Consider the following 19,675-nt stretch of genomic DNA (forward strand, 5'->3'; position numbering starts at 1 on the left):
AGAGAGGGTGCAGAGAGCCCACAAAGACCAAATGTGACCAAGATAACAGCCTGATTTATATCCTTGTTTACTGCTAAGCTCAGAGGAAGAATGCTCAGCAAATTAAAAGGAAAGCTTCCTTAGACAGGAGCAGGAAACAAAGTAAAAAAAATAGTCCCCTATAGACCAGATAAACAGGACAAAGAGTAATTATACAGTAGTTGATCCTCGCTCCCACACAGAAGAAGGTGAGGCATGACTGACCACTAGCAAGCAAGGATTTTCAAATGTCACTGAAACTAACAAATCAAATAGCTGGAAGCCTACAGAAGAAATATACTTAAAAGTATAGAAGAGGTCATATGCTTACGCTCTACCTAAAAATTGGATTTGCTGGAAAGGAGACAGAACTGATTTACCACAAAACCCAAATCTTGCAACAGAGCAAAATTGATATGCACCTATTAAACTAAACTGATTTGTCCTGACTTAAAAACAACATATCTTCTATGAATATTATTAGGTTGACACCCTTAGATCTCAGAAACATAATCACCAGTTTCAACTACTTGGTGTAAGATCAAGGGGCCGAAGGGACAGAAGAGAAGGGACTGCTACCGGAACTTCCAGTGGTTCCAAATAGAGTGAATAACATGTCTTTTCAGTTGCCATATGGGAATAGAAAGGTAAGCATCCTTGAGGTCCTCTTTATCCAATTCCCTTGAAGGAGGGAGTCTGAGACAATTAGAATCTGTTGTCTTGAAGTGACTATGGTGGTCATTACAACCCTGGCGGACGGTGTTAAAGCGGCGGTAAGACCACCAACAGGCCGGCAGTAAAAAAATTGGAATTACGACCGTGGCGGAAACTGCCAACAAAGAAAGCTACTTTAACACTCAGACCGCCACGGCGGTACAGACAAACAGCTTGGCGGTCACCGCCAACAGACAGACGGAATACAAAGTACAGCCCAAAGTATCACAACCTACCAATCCGCCACCTTTTCCAGGGCGGATTCACCGCGGACAAAAACACGGCGGAAACAGGACTTCGAAAGGAAAACGCTCACCTCTACACACCCCACGAGGAATCCGGACGCCATGGAACCCGAGCTGCACATCCTGCCAGCCCTCATCTTCTTGCTCCTCTACCAGGAGCACGAACGCCAGCGGCGAAGACAACGGTGAGTACTGCACCTACAACACAGGGAAGTGGGGAGGGAAAAAACAGGGACACACACACGCAACACCCCCACCCTCACCCACTACAACACACACACTAATACATATTTATACATTATAGTTACACCCCCAACCCCTCCGGAAGAATGCAAAGACAAAAGGAAATGAGTGTAACCATTGTAATATATTAAAATCAAGTACGCAAAAATATATATATACACCATAAACAAAATATACACCAAGCTTAGTAGTCTAGGTAGTGCTCCAATGAAGTCCGTGAAACACTGGGCCCACACGGTATGGGCGAGGCCCACACAAGATCCCCGACCATGACGGAAAGAACACTGCAGGGGCATCAGAGAGCAAGAAAACAGGCACCTCAGGGGGAGGGAAAGGGGTGCACCTTAGCCGGTTGAGTGTACGACGCCAAATCCACGAGGGGGCCACATGCCCACTGTTCAATCCTGGGGAGTGCAAAGCCACAGTCTCTCAAGTCCATACAGTGGGTGGTTTGCCCACTGTTCAATCCTGGGGAGTGCAAAGCCACAGTCTCTCAAGTCAATACAGTGGGTGGGTTGCCCACTGTTCAATCCTGGGGAGTGCAAAGCCACAGTCTCTCAAGTGGATGACAGTCTCCACTGGTTCTGGAGGGGGCATGGTGCCTAGAGTGCTTCATCCTGCTAAGGACAGAGGTAGTGGATGACAGTCTCCACTGGTTCTGGAGGGGGCATGGTGCCCAGAGTGCTTCATCCTGCTAAGGACAGAGGTAGTGGATGACAGTCTCCACTGGTTCTGGAGGGGGCATGGTGCCTAGAGTGCTTCATCCTGCTAAGGACAGAGGTAGTGGATGTAGCTCTCCACTGGTTCTGAAGGGGGCTCTGTGCCCAGAGTGCTTCATCCTGCTCGTGACGGACTCAGTAGTGTCAGTGCCCTTGGCGCTCATGGGCCAGCGGTGCTTGTGGCGGCGGTGCCCTGTTCAGTGGTGCTTGAGGCAGCAGTGCCCTGTTCAGCGGTGCTTGAGGCGGCAGTGCCCTGTTCAGCGGTGGTTGTGGCGGCCGTGCCCTGTTCAGCGGTGCTTGTAGCGGAGGTGCCCTGTTCAGCGGTGCTTGTAGCGGCAGTGCCCTGTTCAGCGGTGCTTGAGGCGGCAGTGCCCTGTTCAGCGGTGATTGAGGCGGCGGTGCCCTGTTCAGCGGTGCTTGTAGCGGCGGTGCCCTGTTCAGCATATCTGCTCTGTGACACAGCTCAGGTTTATTTTGTGATTTAGAGTGGGTAGAAGGAGGCAACTACTCAGGTTATGCTCCCGGTGGCGGCACAAGGGACTTTAAAGGTGTGGGCTTCTTTGCCTTCATTAATGCCAGATCCCTCCCCAAACACAAATTTGAAATCAATGAACTCATCTCCACCCTCAACATAGACTGTCTTTTTTTAACAGAAACTTGGGCGAGGCCAGACTCGGATCCTGACTTCATTGAGACAGCTCCCACCGGCTTCTCTTTTCACAGGGTAGACAGGAACACAGGTAGAGGAGGAGGTCTGGCTATTATCTGCAGGTCCGATCTCACCTGCGTTTGGAACAGCATGAGCTGTATGTCTGAGATCTGTGAAACCATGGCCTTTAAACTACTCTACGGAAACTCCCTGGTCTCTGAGGGCTTGCTAATCTATCACCCCCCTGACCCCCTCAACAAGTTCCTCTCTACATGGACCTCCCTGTTGGAACCCCTTATTATGGCCCCTAAAGCAATCATTCTAGGAGATTTTAATATTCACTTTGATGATACGAGCGATCCACTGGTTACTGAATTTCACAACCTTATGGCGGCTTTGGACTGGGTCCTAAAGGACGGATTGGCCACTCATAGAGCTGGCCATACCCTTGATGGAATTTTTACCCGTCCTGAGGAGGAACTTAATCTCTCAACAACCCCCTTAGAGTGGACTGACCACTCGCCCCTGATGTTTAAATTTCTAGTCAGACAGCCACCTCCAACACCTACTTCTTCGGGAAAGCTATTAAGACCATGGAAAAGTATAAAAGCAGAATCTTTGGAAACAGCACTAATACAGAGCTGGAACGATCCAAAAGCATCCACTCTGCCACCGCTTGCCAGGTTCAATCAGGGCATCGCGCTGGCAATGGATTCATTGGCGCTGGCGAGGGTCTCTGCTCCAGGCACTAGGAAAACACCCAGTCAACCATGGTTTTCTCGTGATCTCAAAAGCTTACAGAGGCAATACCGTCAGAAGGAGCGTCGTTGGAAACTGAATCCTAGGGAAAATGAGAGAGCTGATCTAAAATCTGCCCTAAACACTTACAAAGAAGCTTGTCTGATAGCCAAATCGGACTATTTTACACAGAAAATCAGGGAGGCAGCAAACTCTTCCAGAGAGCTTTTTAGGACCATTAATGCTCTTACTACTCCCTTAGGCACATCTAAAGTAGAGAACTCCCAAGATTTCTGCAACAAAATAGCCAAATTCTTTGAAAGTAAAATTCTTAACATCTACTCCAGCTTCATCTCAGACAAGGATCAGGAGAAATCTTCTCCCTGGACAGCTTGGCCTGTGCCCCCCTCTGATGGCACCCAATGGGGCTCCAGATAAGCCTTACTCACTTTCCAGGTTTAAAATGCCATCTGAGGAGGTCATTTGCAAGCTGCTTCTGGAATGCAAATCAGGTTCTCCACTGGACCCCTGCCCGCCCGTCATCCTTCAATTAGCACCGAAGTTGGTGGCATCTATGCTGGCCCCCATCTTTCAGGAGGTCCTCATGACTGGTCTGTAGCCTAAGGCTTGGAAAGAAACCATTATTATCCCCCTAAAAAAGAAGGTAACAGGTAAGCCTGATGATCTGACTAACCTACGCCCAATAGCCCTGCTCCCTTTTGCGGCCAAGATCCTGGAAAAGTACATTAATAAAGAACTGGTTGATTTCCTGCTAGCCTCAGGGGGCCTAGACAGCTCGCAACATGGCTTTCGGAAATCCCATAGCACTGAATCAGCTCTCATTGCATCATCCGATACCATACGCAGGTTGGTTGATGAGGGGCAGTGGGTCTTCCTGGTTCTACTGGACCTGTCGACTGCATTTGATACTATCGCCCCCCACATCCTGTTAGAACGCTTACATCAGGCAGGCATGAAAGATCAAGGTCTCAAGCTGACTGAGTCCTTTCTATCAGACAGGTGGGCCACAGTCAGAAGTGGTGATTTTAGATCCGCTGCCTACCTCCTGCCGTGCGGGGTCCCTCAGGGCTCATCTCTCAGCCCGACACTATTCAATGTGTACGTGGCACCACTGGCAGAGCTCATCCGCTCTTTCGGTTTTATCCCAACTTCTTATGCAGACGACACTCAGATTATCATCCCTATTAACAAAGACATGGAGGAAGTGGCGACCCGCTTTAATGCCTGCATGACAGCTGTGAATAGCTGGATGAAGGCCAATTGGCTAAAACTGAACTGCGAAAAAACAGAGATCCTGTGCTTTGGGGTCAAGAGGGAATACTGGTCTTCCATTTGGTGGCCCAATGAGTGTGGCACTCTCCCCGTGCCAGGGTCCACCTCCAGGAACTTAGGGTTGCTGTTCGACGATCAATTATCCTTTAAACCCCAGGTTAATCAGATAATCAAAACCTGCATGTGGACTCTGAAGAAATTTAAAAAAGTTTTTCCTTTTATTCCACAACCCTGTAAAATTACTGCTACTCTAGCTCTGGTCATTTCCAGATTGGATTACGGGAATGCGCTTCTGCTCAACCTGGATAAAGCATCGCTAAATAGGCTGCAGGTGATGCAGAACACTGCGGCTAGGCTTCTGTTGAAACTCCCCCATGCGGCCTCCGCCAAGAAGTGCCTGAAAAACCTACACTGGCTACCGGTGGCCCAACGGATCTCCTTCAAGGCCCTCTGCATTACTCATAAGGCCGTCCATGGGATTGGGCCTAAGGTACTGACCACTAAGCTGCAATGGTACAGACCTAAAAGGCTGCTACGATCTGCCACTGCCTATCGAATTCAAATTCCCCATACCAAGAAGGCGAAGTGGGGCGACAGAGCTTTCACTATTGCAGCTGCTAAAGTCTGGAACTCACTTCCACTGGAGTTAAGGCAAGAACACAACTACCTGACATTTAGAAGACTGGTCAAGACCTGGCTCTTCCCGCGATAAGATCCAGAGCCTCCCCCTAATGGACATAGCCTCTCTCAGTTAGCGCTTCGATGCCCTTGGGCCGGAACGCGCTTTATATTATAAAAATAGAGTAAAATGTAATTGATAAAATGACACCCAAATTTACAAAAGTCCAATAAGCAGAACTGGAGACACAAGTTCATAAAGATTTTATTGAAAATAGTGCCAAACATCACATAGGACCAATGATAGCCTATGTTCACTGTAGACTGGGACTAGGTGCAATTTCATGCTGAAACCTGCCAGGATTGCCCCACTCAAAAATGTTACCTTCTTAGTCTTTTTAACCATGGTCCACTATAGGAGTATACTTCTAAAGCCCCCCACCCGCCAGGACCTCAGGGGAGACACTTAGAGACTCACAGAAAGTCAGGCACAGGCCAACAGCAGGATCCAGTCCAGGTCAAATTGGCACTTGTCAGCTGGGTACTTCCAGAAAAAGGCCTCTTGTAGCTTGTTGTCACCCAGCAGCCACAATGGAAGTCAGCCAACTGACATGTGGAGACCACTTCTTTGTCTTAGGTACAAGAGAGAGTAGGTTCAGCCCTTCAGCGCTCTTCTTGGATCAGAGACAGCAGGTCCAGTCCTCTTCTGATCCTCCGCAGGTCCAGAAAGTGTCCTGTAGTAGGTGCCAAATTTACGCCTAGCAACAGCTAGTGGGTGGGAATGACTCCTGGGCACTTCCTAACTCAAGGGGTAAATATTCCCAGCGGTAGCTCTGCCCACATCTGTAGAAGCTTCTGTTTACCTTACTGCAAAAAGGCCCAAAGTGCCATGTGTCAGGGCATTTTTAAGATGGCAAAAGTCTTTAGGAACACTATCTTGGGCTCTGAGGCCTGGGGTGTGTGTTTGTAATAAATGTACTATGGTAATCCTAGTGTTCCCCCACATCCAACACTAAAATTCAGTTTGGAGCAGGTACTGTACCCACAACAAACCCGAATAAAGAAGTCTGGTAATGCAAAAGCGAAGTCCTTCAGCAACCGGATAATGGATATATAAATATTGACTTGACATCCTGTTTCCTCCCTTTTAAATGCATCCCAATCTTATATGTGGCTCAACAGATCTGTCAAGCAGCATTTTACAATGTAGTATCAAAAGGATGGCCACATCCCCCATCCTGCATATTATGTGGAGTTCAGAGGCATCACCTCTGAACATTCAGGTCACTATAGTGTTTACTCCCTAAGAGGCATTTTACATCTTTTTCACACCTATCTAAGAATGATCACTGTCTGGGCTACTGATGGAGAGCTAATGCAAACAGCCTCTATGATCTTCAGGAGGGAAAAAGGTAACTGTCTAAAAGTTACTTTTCATTGTTATTTATTAAAATTTATTACAAATCAGGCATCATCCTTGAATTGAATTTTTTAGTAACTGTTAAAAATAGTAGTTTAAGTATTTTTGTAGCTGGTCCTGCTCCCGAGACGTCGAAAGTCTTCGGACACACTAGCTTACAGTATTAATATTTTATTCTGTACTCTGGTTTTCTACATTGGACAGCTAGGCCTGTCACAGTGAAACAAGCTTTAAGGGCTTTGTCATTATACGGACATGGTAACATTAACTTTCTACATGCCCCACTTTTAAATACCATGCACCCTACTTTCTGGGCTACAGACTCATATAGGGATAACCTACTAATAGCTAAGAGGAGGTCTTACCTGTCAAAGGGAGTTTATGCTGACCAGTTGCAGTACATGTTTTCACTGTTACAGTCAGGCTACAGTGATACGCCTGAAGCTATTCTTGAACAATAGGTGTTGCAGTCCACTAGTGGTATTTAATTTCCAGGCTTTTGGGTATATTTTGTACCCTATACTAGGGACTTATAGACAAGTTAAATATACCACAATTCTATTATGTTTAAAGGGGGAGCACCGGCACTATACTACTGGTTAGCAGGGGTAAAGTGCGCAGAATTCTAACGCTGCCAAAAATATAGATTCAAGCAAAAGGCAAAAAAATCAGATAACCACACAGAAAATGCAGAGTTCCTACAAACTTTATGTTTGTCCACAAATAACTTGGATTATATTTATAAAAACAGTAAATGTACACATGTTTCTGGTGTTAGCCACGTAGTAGAACTCTCTAAGCAGGGTCAAATGTAATTTTATACAACTTACCATGTAAAGCATCAGAGGTGGCAATTCTTTCTAAACCTTCACACCAAAAGTCTTCCATTACTTTGTAATCTTGCAAAGGGTGTTGTCCAATGTCATCACGCAAAACAAGCCCTATCACAGGTTCTTTTATCGACACACAAATCAAAAAAACATATTCCTATTTCCTGTGTCTTATCTTTGGAAGAAATAGTACAAACAATGCACAGTGTCCTATGATTTATAAATGCTTCACAGTTAATAGCTGTTTATTATAGAATTTTCAAATTCTTTAATCAGATTATAGATTTTTTTTTAATGACTTTAATGTGTTTAACTGTGTTTACTGTCATGCTCTGACTTGCTTTACGGTTTTAATTTTTTCTTTGTATTATATTACTTACATTTTTGTCTTCGACTTTTGGTGGTATTATCAAAACATTTAATAAATAGTGAATGAAAAAAGAGCTTTACATGTGATTGTGCCCTTTTATTTTTTACGTTAATAGGCTCCGTAATGTATACATTTTCCTGCCGACGTGAAGAGTTTCTTCTAGATAATCAGTTTAACAGGACATGAGGTAGTAACACCTGTTGAATAAATTTAAAGTTAATGTCTAATTATGCCAATACAGTGAAACAAAGATATCGCAGCAAACGTCTTATTCCAAAATGGATTATCTTTAAGACATAGTTATTTGAAGACATCAAGTAAAAGTAGAAAATGTCACTGAATCACATTCCTTAAGCTTGGCACTTGTATTTTACTCTTGCTGTTTCAATTGAAAACCTTTCGCTTTCACATAATCCCCTCTTACATCTTTAAAAGATTTGGCATGAAAGCCACAGGTGGCATAGCCAGACCTAAAAAGAAAGGTAACTTTACCTGAAAACTTACTCACTAGAAGATAGTCATGCCTGTCAATGATCAACTAGAACAAGGTAGATATGGAGAAACCAGAGTTAACGTACTGCATGAATGGGATGTAGACACTGCAGGCATGTTTCATGCCATACAATCATACAATAGCTGTGCAATGGCATACATTTCTCCTTTTAGTGGGCCTCTGTGTCAGGCAGAGCTCCACAATGAAAAGCCCAGTTATGAAACATAACAAATTGACTATTTAAGAACTATAAATAAAGTTAAAAACACACACACATGCAACTGGACTACTCTTTTTCTTAAGGCAGAAGTAATATATAACGTTTTGTAAAATAAAAACACATATTAAAAAGTGCAACACCTAATTGCTGAACATACAATCTCCTGAACCAGGGGGTCTCCAACCTTTTCTGTAGTCAGAGCTACTTCTGATCAGTGAAAATCATAGTGAGCTAATGAAGGCTAAACAACCCAAGCATTGATACCAGACACCCCCACTGCAATCTTCATTGATTTTAAGCCTAACGTCCATAGAACCAGATACTATGGTTTGAATAAAATTATTTTGACTTGTGGCACTGACAGGGCTGCCATGTGTGTCCATGAGAGTGTGGTCTTTGGGGGATGTATGAACAGGTGTGCATAAGAATGGTATATGTGTATGGGTGACTGAGAGCCTGTGTTATATGTACCTATAACACAGGACATACCTTTCACCATACGTGGCACCGTTACATATATAACACAAACATACAAACTTTTTAATGGGAGAAATTTAAATGTGCAGAAAAATGTTTTGCAAAAAAAGATTTAAATATGTAACATTTTTCTGAACTTTAAATTTCTCCCATTTAAAGAAATACTATATTTTTCAGTTATACATATGGCATAGTGTCTAATGGTCATTGGGAGCAAGAGGCCTGCTGTTTGTAAATGTGACACTTTAAAATGGCAGAAAAATAAAATGAAGAGTTAACTTAATCATTAGCTTAATCATTAAAGTAACTTTATATTTAACTTACTCCCATTTAACAGCATTCCGAAACATCATTTTGTTTTCACCCTCCAATACTGAGTTGACAAGGACTTTTACTTAAGAGTTAAATACCTCATTGCTTCAGTTTTTCACCATTGTGCCCCAGCAGCCTGGGTTGTAAATCTGACTGAGCACTGTTCATTATCAGGCTCTGCTATCTGCAAGGTGATAATAATGCAAAATAAACACAGCCTTCCCTTAACTTTAAAAGGAAAATGTGACCCTGTACTTAATCAAAAAAAGAACTTGGGCCACAAGGCAGTCTGAAGGTGTCTGGGAGCCACTGGGAGCTTGTGATTGACTGGTTGGAGCCACCTGTCCTAAAAAAAAATACAACACTGGCTCTTTGGTGCTTTGAAGCAGCAGAGGATGGAAGGGTGAAAGAGCCAACAGATTTTACTAAGGTATGTCAGAAATGTGGTATCTGTGAGCATTTCTTTAATAAGCAAGATCAGAACTGTCAGGCACTTTTATTTAAAAAAGATACTTAGGTTTCATTGCCAGAGTTTCACCAAGGGTCCAGAAAACAAGTCTGTCTATTTCAGAAAGTGATATGACTTTTAGTACCACGAGTAATACTTAACTAAGCTAAAAAATATATTTTATAGTATTTCACACGTTTTTGGGGAATACCCCAGAAATGTAGAAAGTTGTGTGTTTTCCCCAGCAGGCTATTAAGAATGACCTGTAATATAGTAATGGAAATTTAGCTACCTGTGGGATTCTGTTTGGTGTAAATCAGGTCATAATACCATACCAGCACTCATTCCATAGTTACATAATACCTTAATGGGCGTGACATAATAAATAGGATGATAGGAGGAAATATTGATACTGGATGAGGCCCAGGGACCACATGGTGAAAGAGCATTCAAAACAACAAGTGCTCAGGAAGAATTAGTAGTTCAGAGTACATACATTAATCGGGGGATTAAGTGGGGCAATCAAGGTGTTGGGTTAATCTTCGTTCAAGTTTCATGTCTTGCTACACATCAGAATGGTCTTGCACTACACGGAAGAACTATTTAATATATAAACTCTCCTTGTATACGGCCTGGTGACACTATTAAACTGACTGCAGGACCACCATTTTTTATGTAGGCAAATTTCAATGTATTGCAAGTTATTGCTCGAGGCATTTTAATTTAGGGTTTCTGGCAACAGTTTTAGAAACCAAAGTAAAACCTGTTCAATTTTCATTCCGCAGGGAGCACACATGGCAGACTAGTCAGAGGAGTTAATTTTGCTACATGTTCAGGAACAGCTCAACAAAGCTCAGCTATCAATGAAACAGAAAGAGAACCATTACTGTCCAAGCGTAATAGGTTGTTGTAAGTATACTGCAAAAATGAAAATTTGGCCAGCTAACTCAGATTCTGGGCATACTATTTGCTACAATGAAAAAAGTTAAAGGTAAGATGTTTCACACTGGAAAGAAAGGCTTTCACTTGTGTTGCTCTGTAGGGGGTTGTTTTTTTACTCTCCTGTTGTTATCTATGTGTTCCAGCTGTCCTGGTAATTGAAGGGTGATAGCAACACAAAAAGATGATGGACGGAGTGCTGAAACTTTTCAAACACTCACCCCCAGTCAAAGATCTGGGTTTAATCCATTGTTTATTTGCTCACCATGCCACCCCTGTTTGGACCCAGCCATATGCAAATCAGTCTTGACCCTGTTCCCCATGGGAACAGTCCAGAGCGAACTGCCAGGCAAGGTCCTCCCTGGACCGGAAACAAGCATTCTGGGACCCGTTTCGGGGTATCACACCTCAAAAACCAGGCTAGCTTGAGTCCAATTAAAGGGTGATATCCTCAAAGCAGATTGTATTTGGATGACACCCAGAAACTGCTTACTTACATGATGATACAGACAACAGATCCTTAATAGTACAACGCCACAGGGAAGTGTTTTCCTATTAAAGTGACAGCTAGCAAAACCTAAATGGTGGTAAAACCAAAGTCCCAGGCTCCCCAATTTGAGGCGTTTCCCATCTGCATGGCGTGGGTAGTTAAGAACACCTCCTCCACCAGTGGACCAGGTTTGGACTGCAGGAGCTTTTTGGATCCTAAGCTCTCATTCGAGGCGCCCTCCTGCAGATAAGCTATACAGCTGCTAATAAAAAAAGGATTTCTAGTTAAACTGTTGTACTGCAACACCATATGGCTCGTTTACCTAGGATTACAACAAAGATAATAATGAATCCTCAAGACTCAGAAGTCAGCGGAAATACATCTTGGCAACTCACAGAAGCCTTGGCTCACTTTGTATAAACTACGAAGTTGATTTAGCTTTACACCTAATTTGTAAAGTCACCTTGGACATCACCAGAAGAAGGGCCCGGCTATGTGCTCGAAGCAGGAACCTGTGTGAGCTTATGGGAACCATCTTCTTGCACCAAATTTTGCCTGAAAAAATGTGAAGGGCAAAAACAACAAGATAATCATTTGGTGCCATCTATCAAGATCAACCCAAGAAATGGGTACATTGGGATAGCACCACCATGAACTGAAAGTGTATATAATTCGTTTTCAGAAATCTGTCATGCTGCTACTATGATTTAAGTTGAGTATTTATTTATTACAATGTTTTGTGCATAAGAAGTTTAATTTTTTCCCTTATGTTGAATTGATTTTATCTGCAAATATGATCCACAGCACCCCGATATTTTCTTTGGTGTTAAGTTGTATAAGCATCAATGAAGTGTAGTCAATATCAAATTCAAGTATCGCACATGCTAACTCTACCTTTTGTAAGCGAGAAATGAAATGGCAGAAATGCAAGCAGCAGCAGTTCTTTTGCTTGCTCGTTTCTAATGCGTCAATATTGCAGTCATTACAATAACATAGAGCCTGTTTCTAATTAAACTTTATCTGCAGAAAAGGGGCTACTTTGACAGGTATATGTGAGCCTATTGCCTAATTTAATGTTAATAGGGCACTCAATATGGTAATAAGACATTCTCTAACGCCTGCTAAATCATGATTCAGATTTAAACTTTATCAAAATGCTGATTTCATGCCCTAACTTATTACACAATATTAGTTAACCCCTTTCTACAATATTTATTAACTTCAATTCGAATAATAATAAGAGTCTCTCACTTGTAATGATTTTGCAACACATTCTATAATAGTTTATATTTACACACAAACTCCGCCACTTGCTCCAGAATCATGAGTGTGTAGTCTTGGCACTTTTCTTTAAGAAGGTCAAGTCCAGCTCCGGCCTGCACCCAGAATACCACCATGTATTTCGATATTTCTGCTGTATCCACCATACCAGGTGAGAATACAGAAGCCACCTGGATTTTCAAAGTATCAAGATTACTCAGTGCAGATACTCCAGCAATCATCATGATGGCAAGCACAAGCATGCAAATGAGAGAAAGAGTTGCAAAGGTGTGTGCAAATGTTAAGCGATTCCTCCAACTTAGCGTGTCTGATTGCTGGGGCAAGGAAAGTTTGTCCACATCCATCAGCTTCATGTGATCCCATTGGCTGGTGTCAATGTTCTTGGTGGAGTGGCTGATCATTGTAGGCATACTGGATGGCAAAGGGGTTTCCTTGATCAGTCTAATTTTCTCCCTGAACTCCTGCATCTGCTGCAGAAACACAATTGGGTCGGACACATCCTTGAAATCCTCTGCAATTTTAAAGGCTCTTTTCTGCTCATGCAGAATAAGATTCAGTTTATTGATCTGGGGGTCATAAGCTTGCATCACAGCAAGCTTCATGGTCTCAAAATCTGAGAGGAGCTCATTTTTCTTCTGATCAAAGATTTGTTGCTGTTTTTCAAAGTAAACCTTTACCCGATCTGCATCCTTTGCAAGCAATTGCAGTTCTTTTTTCTTACTCGTTTCCAATGTGTCGAGCCGGGTAAGAATATCCCCACAACTCCAAGTCTCAACACCATGGAAGAGCGTCTCAAAAGCACACTTTTCTTGAGAGTATGCATCCTCTATAGAGCAAAATGCATGTTCCGTGTGGTCACCTCTGGTAGCACAATAGCCACAAATAAGCCTCAGATCAGTTGAGCAGAAAATATTGAGAGGCTGACCACTATGTAGCTTGCACACAGGCATCTTAGGGGTGGTTTTAATTTTGTTGTATTTCTCCACAATTCCCATAAGTGAATAATTGACCTGCAAGCTATTTGCTCCTGTCACAGTGGTTTCCTTACGACAGGTGGGGCACTTAAACGGCAATGGTCTCCACATTATGTTCCTACCACCTCCATCGATGATTTCTTCCAAACACTTTTTGCAAAAGTTATGAGTGCATGGCAACACACGTGGGTCTTCAAATAAGCTGCAACAGATTGGGCAGGTCAGATCCTCCTCTAGGAGCTCCATCACATTCTGCAAATAAACAATGAAGACATGAGTAGGTGTAAAAGAAACATCTACTGTACACAACAATAAACTATTAAAAATATTCATTCTGCTTCAGAAAGGCTGGCAGTGATTCTACTATGCCATCAAGAAAATGGCATAAATCAGCAAAACAATGTCTCATGTAACCCTAATGTGATGTACTTTTCAGGAAACTATACCGTGTAGCTGTAGACCATGGTAATTAATTCACTTACTCCTACACATATGCATTCCGTAGCACGTTACTTAAATGGAAAACTAGCAGTTGAATTTATTTAATTGCGCAAGCGTGAAAACAAGACATGTCTAATATTGGACTCAATCAATCACAGACAAAAATACAACTGGTCATTGCATGTCTAAGCTATGGGAAAGTGCGATACTAGGGAAAGGTCTATTTTTTTTTTTTTTTATCCCAGGTCATTGATACATTTAGACAGTAACAGTTTTTGGTAAACACTTCATGAAGAGTTAGAGGAAATTTCTGTCTGGGAGAGTAAAGAAAGAAATTATCCAAATAACATACCCAAGTTCCATTTTGCTAATTTGTTTCTCATCGCTGTAGCGAACAGCCTTTGTCCATTTCACTACGAAGCCACCAGCTTATAAAAGGGAACTCAGTAGTGATCTTGTTTAAAATTCAGAAATTGAGTAACAATCGTAATTTAATATTCTAGAGTCACTTAAGCTGGAGTTTTAACATTTGATATAAATTTGCAAAAACCACAAAGATGCAAAAACTACAACTGACAATAGCTGTCAGTAAGGATAACAGCATATTAATGGAGAAACTACAAGTCGCCATGGAGGATAGTGCCATAACAGGAGTATTAAAACTCTATTGAAGGTGTGGAGACAGCAGTAGCTGCAGGCAACCAGTGAAAACAAGCACCAGAAGGTCCGAGTGGCTGGATAAGCAAAGACCAGAGCGTGAGCTGGTAAAGGCGGGAGAAGGAAAATCTGCATCTCCCAGCATCCCCTCCAACATAGGTGACCGCCTGGGTGGCCCATAGCTTCTAATTTTGCCACTGTAATACCACCATTATAGAAATTTGAAGTGACCCCTTCCCTTACATACTGCTCACAATTTATTTTGCCCTTGTATGTGTGTCTCCCCGCTGTTATTGTCTAGCACTACCCCAAGCTCTTTCTTCTTTGCCTTCTGCTAAGGGGAAATTTCTTATTTACCTTGGGGCTACTGAGGATCTGTAAATGCTGGAGATGAAGTGGACCTCTTTGTTATAATTCAGCAAGAATTTCACAAACCTGGTAAGTGCCCTAGTGGCCCCAGCCTTGACCTCAGCATTAAATACTATGGACCTTATTTAGAGTTTGGCAAACAGGACACTCGTCACAAACACTACAGATGTCCCTTCCACTGTATTACAAGTGCATTATATCCCATGGCAATTGTAATATGACGGATGGGATGTCTGTCGTGTTTTGACAGGGTATCCCGTGTGCCAAATTCTAATTAGGGCCCGAAGTGTCCAGGGTCAGATTGGCCTATAGCGCAATCAAGCAGTTCTGTAGGGCTGGTCTGACAGGCCAGTGTATGGGCCATTTTTATTTGTTATTTAAGGGCCTGTTTTGTGGTCTGTTGGGCCTGTTTTACTGTTGATTTCCCTTAAGTTAAGACAAACATTCCTGTAGCAATTTTAAATCCAGTCTTCCATAACCTTCAAAACATTTATAAAGCATTTCTTTACAAGTTCAAAACTCCCCCAATTTGCAAACATGAGCCACCATTTTAGCAATCTAATTCACTAATGGGAGTCACTTTTATTTTGGTGTCCAGGCCTAGTTTCTGCCCTAGTTCGACCCTGCAAGGGTCTAACCTATAGACCTCTATTTTTCAGGTATCTCAAAGTCTCCCTTAACTAAGTTAAATGGTTTAATTGTCACACGCCACCCTATCCAGGATGTCTAATTGTAGGGCACCCGTCTGAATATTATGCTCCAAAACTGTCTCGAGTATTCAGAGTTGAAAGCCTTGTTGTCCCGTAGCGAGGTGAATGGTGATGGGAAAGTAGTGAGCCTGCCTTTAACCCATACAGAGTTCTATAATTTGAGTGCAACTCGTCACAGAGGAGACATACGGGTTAGAGTGTCTATGTACGACCACCCTGATCCATTTATCTAGGTCAGACGCTTCCAGACAATTTAAATTAGTACAGGGTCGCATTTGCCTTTTAAAGTTAAAGGAACATTGTTTATTTTGCATTATTATCACTAGGTTGCAGATAGCAGGGCCTGATAATGGCAGTGCTCAGTCAGATTTATGACGCAGACTGCTGCTGGAACACAGATGTGAAAAACTGAAGCAATGAGGTATTTAACTCAAACAAAAATCCTTGTCACCTCAATAGTGAAGGGTGAGAACAAAATGATGTTTCTGAATGCTGTTAAATGGGAGAAAATTCAAATGAAAATTACTTTATTGATTACATTAACTCTTCTTTTTAAATTTCTGCCATTTTTAACTGTCACATTTACAAACAGCAGGCCTCTTGCTCCCAATGGCCAGTGGACACTGTGCTATATGTATACCTGAAAATACAGAATTTTGTTTAAATGGGAGAAATTTAAAGTGCAAAACAATGGTCCACATTTTTACTTTTTTGGAGGACATTTTTCTGCACTATAAATTTATTCAATTAAAAAAAAGGTTTGTATATGTGTGTTATACATGTAACAGTGCCACATATGGTGAAAGGTATGTCCTATGTTACAAGTACAAAACACAGGCTCTCAGTCACCCATACACATATGTATCATTCCCATGCACATGTATTCATACGTTCCCCAATGGGAATGGTGGGGGTGGGGCAGGTGGGGGTGGGGCAGGAGGGGGGGGCAGGAGGGGGGTGACATGCCTTTGGTTATTAAAGCCCAACATCTACTAGAAAAATGAAGGAAATTATGCAATTCCACCCAGCCCTACTGTTGGGATAATTTTATGGCTCATTATGGCTACCACTGTTACCTACTAGGTCCCTCCCCACATGAGAAGTGTTCAGCTTGTCTCTGTCCCACCAAGGGGATTGTTAAACAGCCATGATGATGGTTTGTATATCCTGGGTGCCTGGCACGCCGACATGCAAGTGTTTAATTCCTTCCCTATAAACCACTATTTTTAGTGCACTGCCGGGTTGGTATCTGTCCATTTTCCAGCACTCTGATCCTTTAGGCGCTGGCAATTCTCTAATTAGGCTGACAAGAACAGTACATGAAAACCTTGTTAGTATTGTCGCTAGAAGAGTATGTAAACAGTCCAACTCTTAGGCACAAGCCCACTTCAGGCCTATTTCACAGAACAGAAATATCTTTCCTATAAAAACATTGTACAGTCCAAGGGAAAGGAGGGAGGTAATCATGGCCAGGATATCCATTCACGCTGTATCCCATTTCACTGCTGACCTCAGCCCTGTCTCTACCACCAGCCAAGGAGACGGCAGATAGACCCAAATTCTCAGGTAATGGCAGCAGGTACTCCTCTCATGGACTAAGTACGGACAGATTGGGCTATCACTGCTACGTTCTCGCTTAGGAGTTAGGGGTTATGTAGGATTCCTATGTAAATGTTATCCCAATATACTTGGACTGTTTTTTTTCTCTCTGGTCGTAAAAATCCTAATCCTGCTATGTCTTAGTACCCTGATAATTGCAGCTCATATATTTTATCGTAGATTGCAGTCTTTTCAATAAATGTATTGAAAATCCTTCTGCATCTTTTCTTTGAACTATGTGTGTGTATGACACCTTTGCTAACGAGAGAAAGGGTGAGATTTGTCAACCACAACTTTCCTGAGAGGTCACTAAGTGTCAAGCGTGAGGCAGCCACAAATCACCTTTGCTTTCTATGTTTGGGAGAGAAGAGGGTCTGCCAGCTAGCTGAAAGGGTTGGGCCAACAGCTGCCAAGACTCAGTCACCCACAATCGGTGCTGCTGCTACCTCGAATCCAGCAGCCTTGTTCAAAAAATGAGAGTCCTATGACAGTGTCCGTATCTGGTGGAATATATAGGATCTCACAGACATCAGAAAGGGATATTGTTGGCTAGAGCTTTTCCTTCCAGGTTACCCAGCTACAAAAGGAGTGACCCCTTCAATAACAGATCCCTTTGCACTTCAGGAATGTGGTCACAGATCTCAAAGCTCCCCTCTTTAGTAGCATGCTCAGGATAAGGCCATGGTACACCTCAAGCTCAATTCAGTAGAACAAAATATTTCCATAGTTTTGTCCAGGATGAGTTCCTCAGTCTTCAAAGAGGTGGAGTCACACCAGGAGATCGTGGGGTCTTCACCTCCCTGCCTACCGTCTACGTGTCTTGCGGCCTCTACTAACTGAAATAGGCATGTTTTCAAACCTCTCCAGGAATGCATCAAAAGGTCTAGAACATATGTATTGACACTTTTCTCTCACAGTCTCTTCTGGATTGGTTCGTCTATGTCTTCCTTCTTCTCTTGGAGGATTACGATAGTTTACACAGTGTCAGGGTTTGGGCTCTGTATTCTAGCTTCATGGCTTTATTCATTGTCTCTTTGAGAGACAATGGATGTGCTACATCCTTTTCCTGTGTGTTTTTAGGTCGTTTTGTTTCATGTCTTTGTACATGCAACTAAATTCAACCTTTATGTCCTGAAAAGTTTGCTTGATAAAATGTATAGAGTTTTTATTTTCATTTTTAGCTGGCTCTGTTTGGACTGTGATTTCTTGATCTGCATGCCTTGCTTGGAAGTCAGTTCCTTCTGTGTTTTTACCTGTCCCTTGCTGCATCATGTCCTTTCTGTTTGTTTTGTGTCACTCTCTGATGGCCACCATGATTAATGAGGGCTCCCCTATGCTACTGTTAGAGGTACCCACAAGGGAACCAAAGCCTTTGCTGAAATTTCATGATTCTAGATGGTGCCTGCTCATCTCTGCTCTTTGAATCTAGAGTTGGTGTTCTCCTTGGATACACGGCCAAGCGAACATGAATGGTGTTACTAGTTTGAGACCTCAATTTGAGTCCTGTTGCTAGGGCCCTTTGCCATTACTTGTTACAATGCCTCCTGGCAGGCCCCCAGCTTGTCGTTTTTTGCTTCAGCCTCTAGATTCTGCGTACATCGCTGTATGCCTCTGCCACCTTTACGGTTTTATGCTTCCTGTGGCATGTGGGATGAATTGGGTTCATCACATCTTGATCTTGTGCTTCAGGGGTCACATGCTCAGACATACTGAACTCTGTTGATATCTTTCATACTCAATCCACATGAAGTTTCTCCCTCTCCAGACTGTTGCATGCTGCGCCCTTGGTATGCCCAGCTGGCTGTTCGAAGTTATGTTGCCCTAGTTTGTGTACAGTGTTCATTAACGGACTCCCTTTCACATATTCTAAATGCCTCTTAACTAGCAGCATTACCTAGTTAAGTATCTTCAGTGTCTGTCAAGTAGTCCTTGCGTCACGGGGGCACCTACTCTGCTTGCTGCCCCACAGGCTCCTCTTGAACGTCTCTGCTTGTGCCCATGGCAGCTTGCCCTAGGCTTTCACTTCCCCCTCCTACGCCTAGCCTCCACACTGCTGCCAAAAGGGGCTACTCAGGCTTGGTAATAAAGTGGGTCTGACTGTCTCTTGTGTCATCCCATTACACCACCAGCTGCCACCCTTTGCACTACTCTGTCAACTTCTAGGCCATCTTCCAATATTGAAGACTGACATTTTTAAATGTTACATTTTTTAAAGTATGTTTGGGAGAACAGAAAGCAGTGAACAGCTCAGTAGCAGTGTGAAACTGCCAGGCCTTAATTTTTTTTTTTTAAAACACAACTTTAAAAAAAAACACAGCAAGGAGAGGCGGCAAACAAATGGACCAAAGTGCAGGAACAGAGAGTGCAGGAGGGAGGGGCTAAGTGGTGAATAAGCAGAAGAGGAGAGA

The 19,675-nt window shown here is 42.9% G+C and overlaps 1 protein-coding gene across 4 annotated transcripts in view; it reads right to left on the bottom strand.

Annotated features, from left to right (window-relative positions):
• Nucleotides 1–7,331: 7,331 nt before the first annotated feature.
• The window catches only part of TRIM13 (tripartite motif containing 13), a 322,462-nt gene continuing 310,118 nt past the window's right edge, over nt 7,332–19,675 (bottom strand). For 3 of the 4 annotated variants that reach the window (XM_069205356.1, XM_069205354.1, XM_069205357.1), the window contains one exon: nt 7,332–13,743. In XM_069205356.1, the coding sequence (XP_069061457.1) occupies nt 12,511–13,743 (1,233 nt within the window). In that variant the 3' untranslated portion in view covers nt 7,332–12,510. The remainder of the gene's footprint in view (nt 13,744–19,675) is intronic. The other variant, XM_069205355.1, reaches the window with a different exon arrangement.

The sequence above is a fragment of the Pleurodeles waltl genome, chromosome 8 (assembly GCF_031143425.1).
Source record: "Pleurodeles waltl isolate 20211129_DDA chromosome 8, aPleWal1.hap1.20221129, whole genome shotgun sequence".
Classification (NCBI taxonomy): Eukaryota; Metazoa; Chordata; class Amphibia; order Caudata; family Salamandridae; genus Pleurodeles; species Pleurodeles waltl.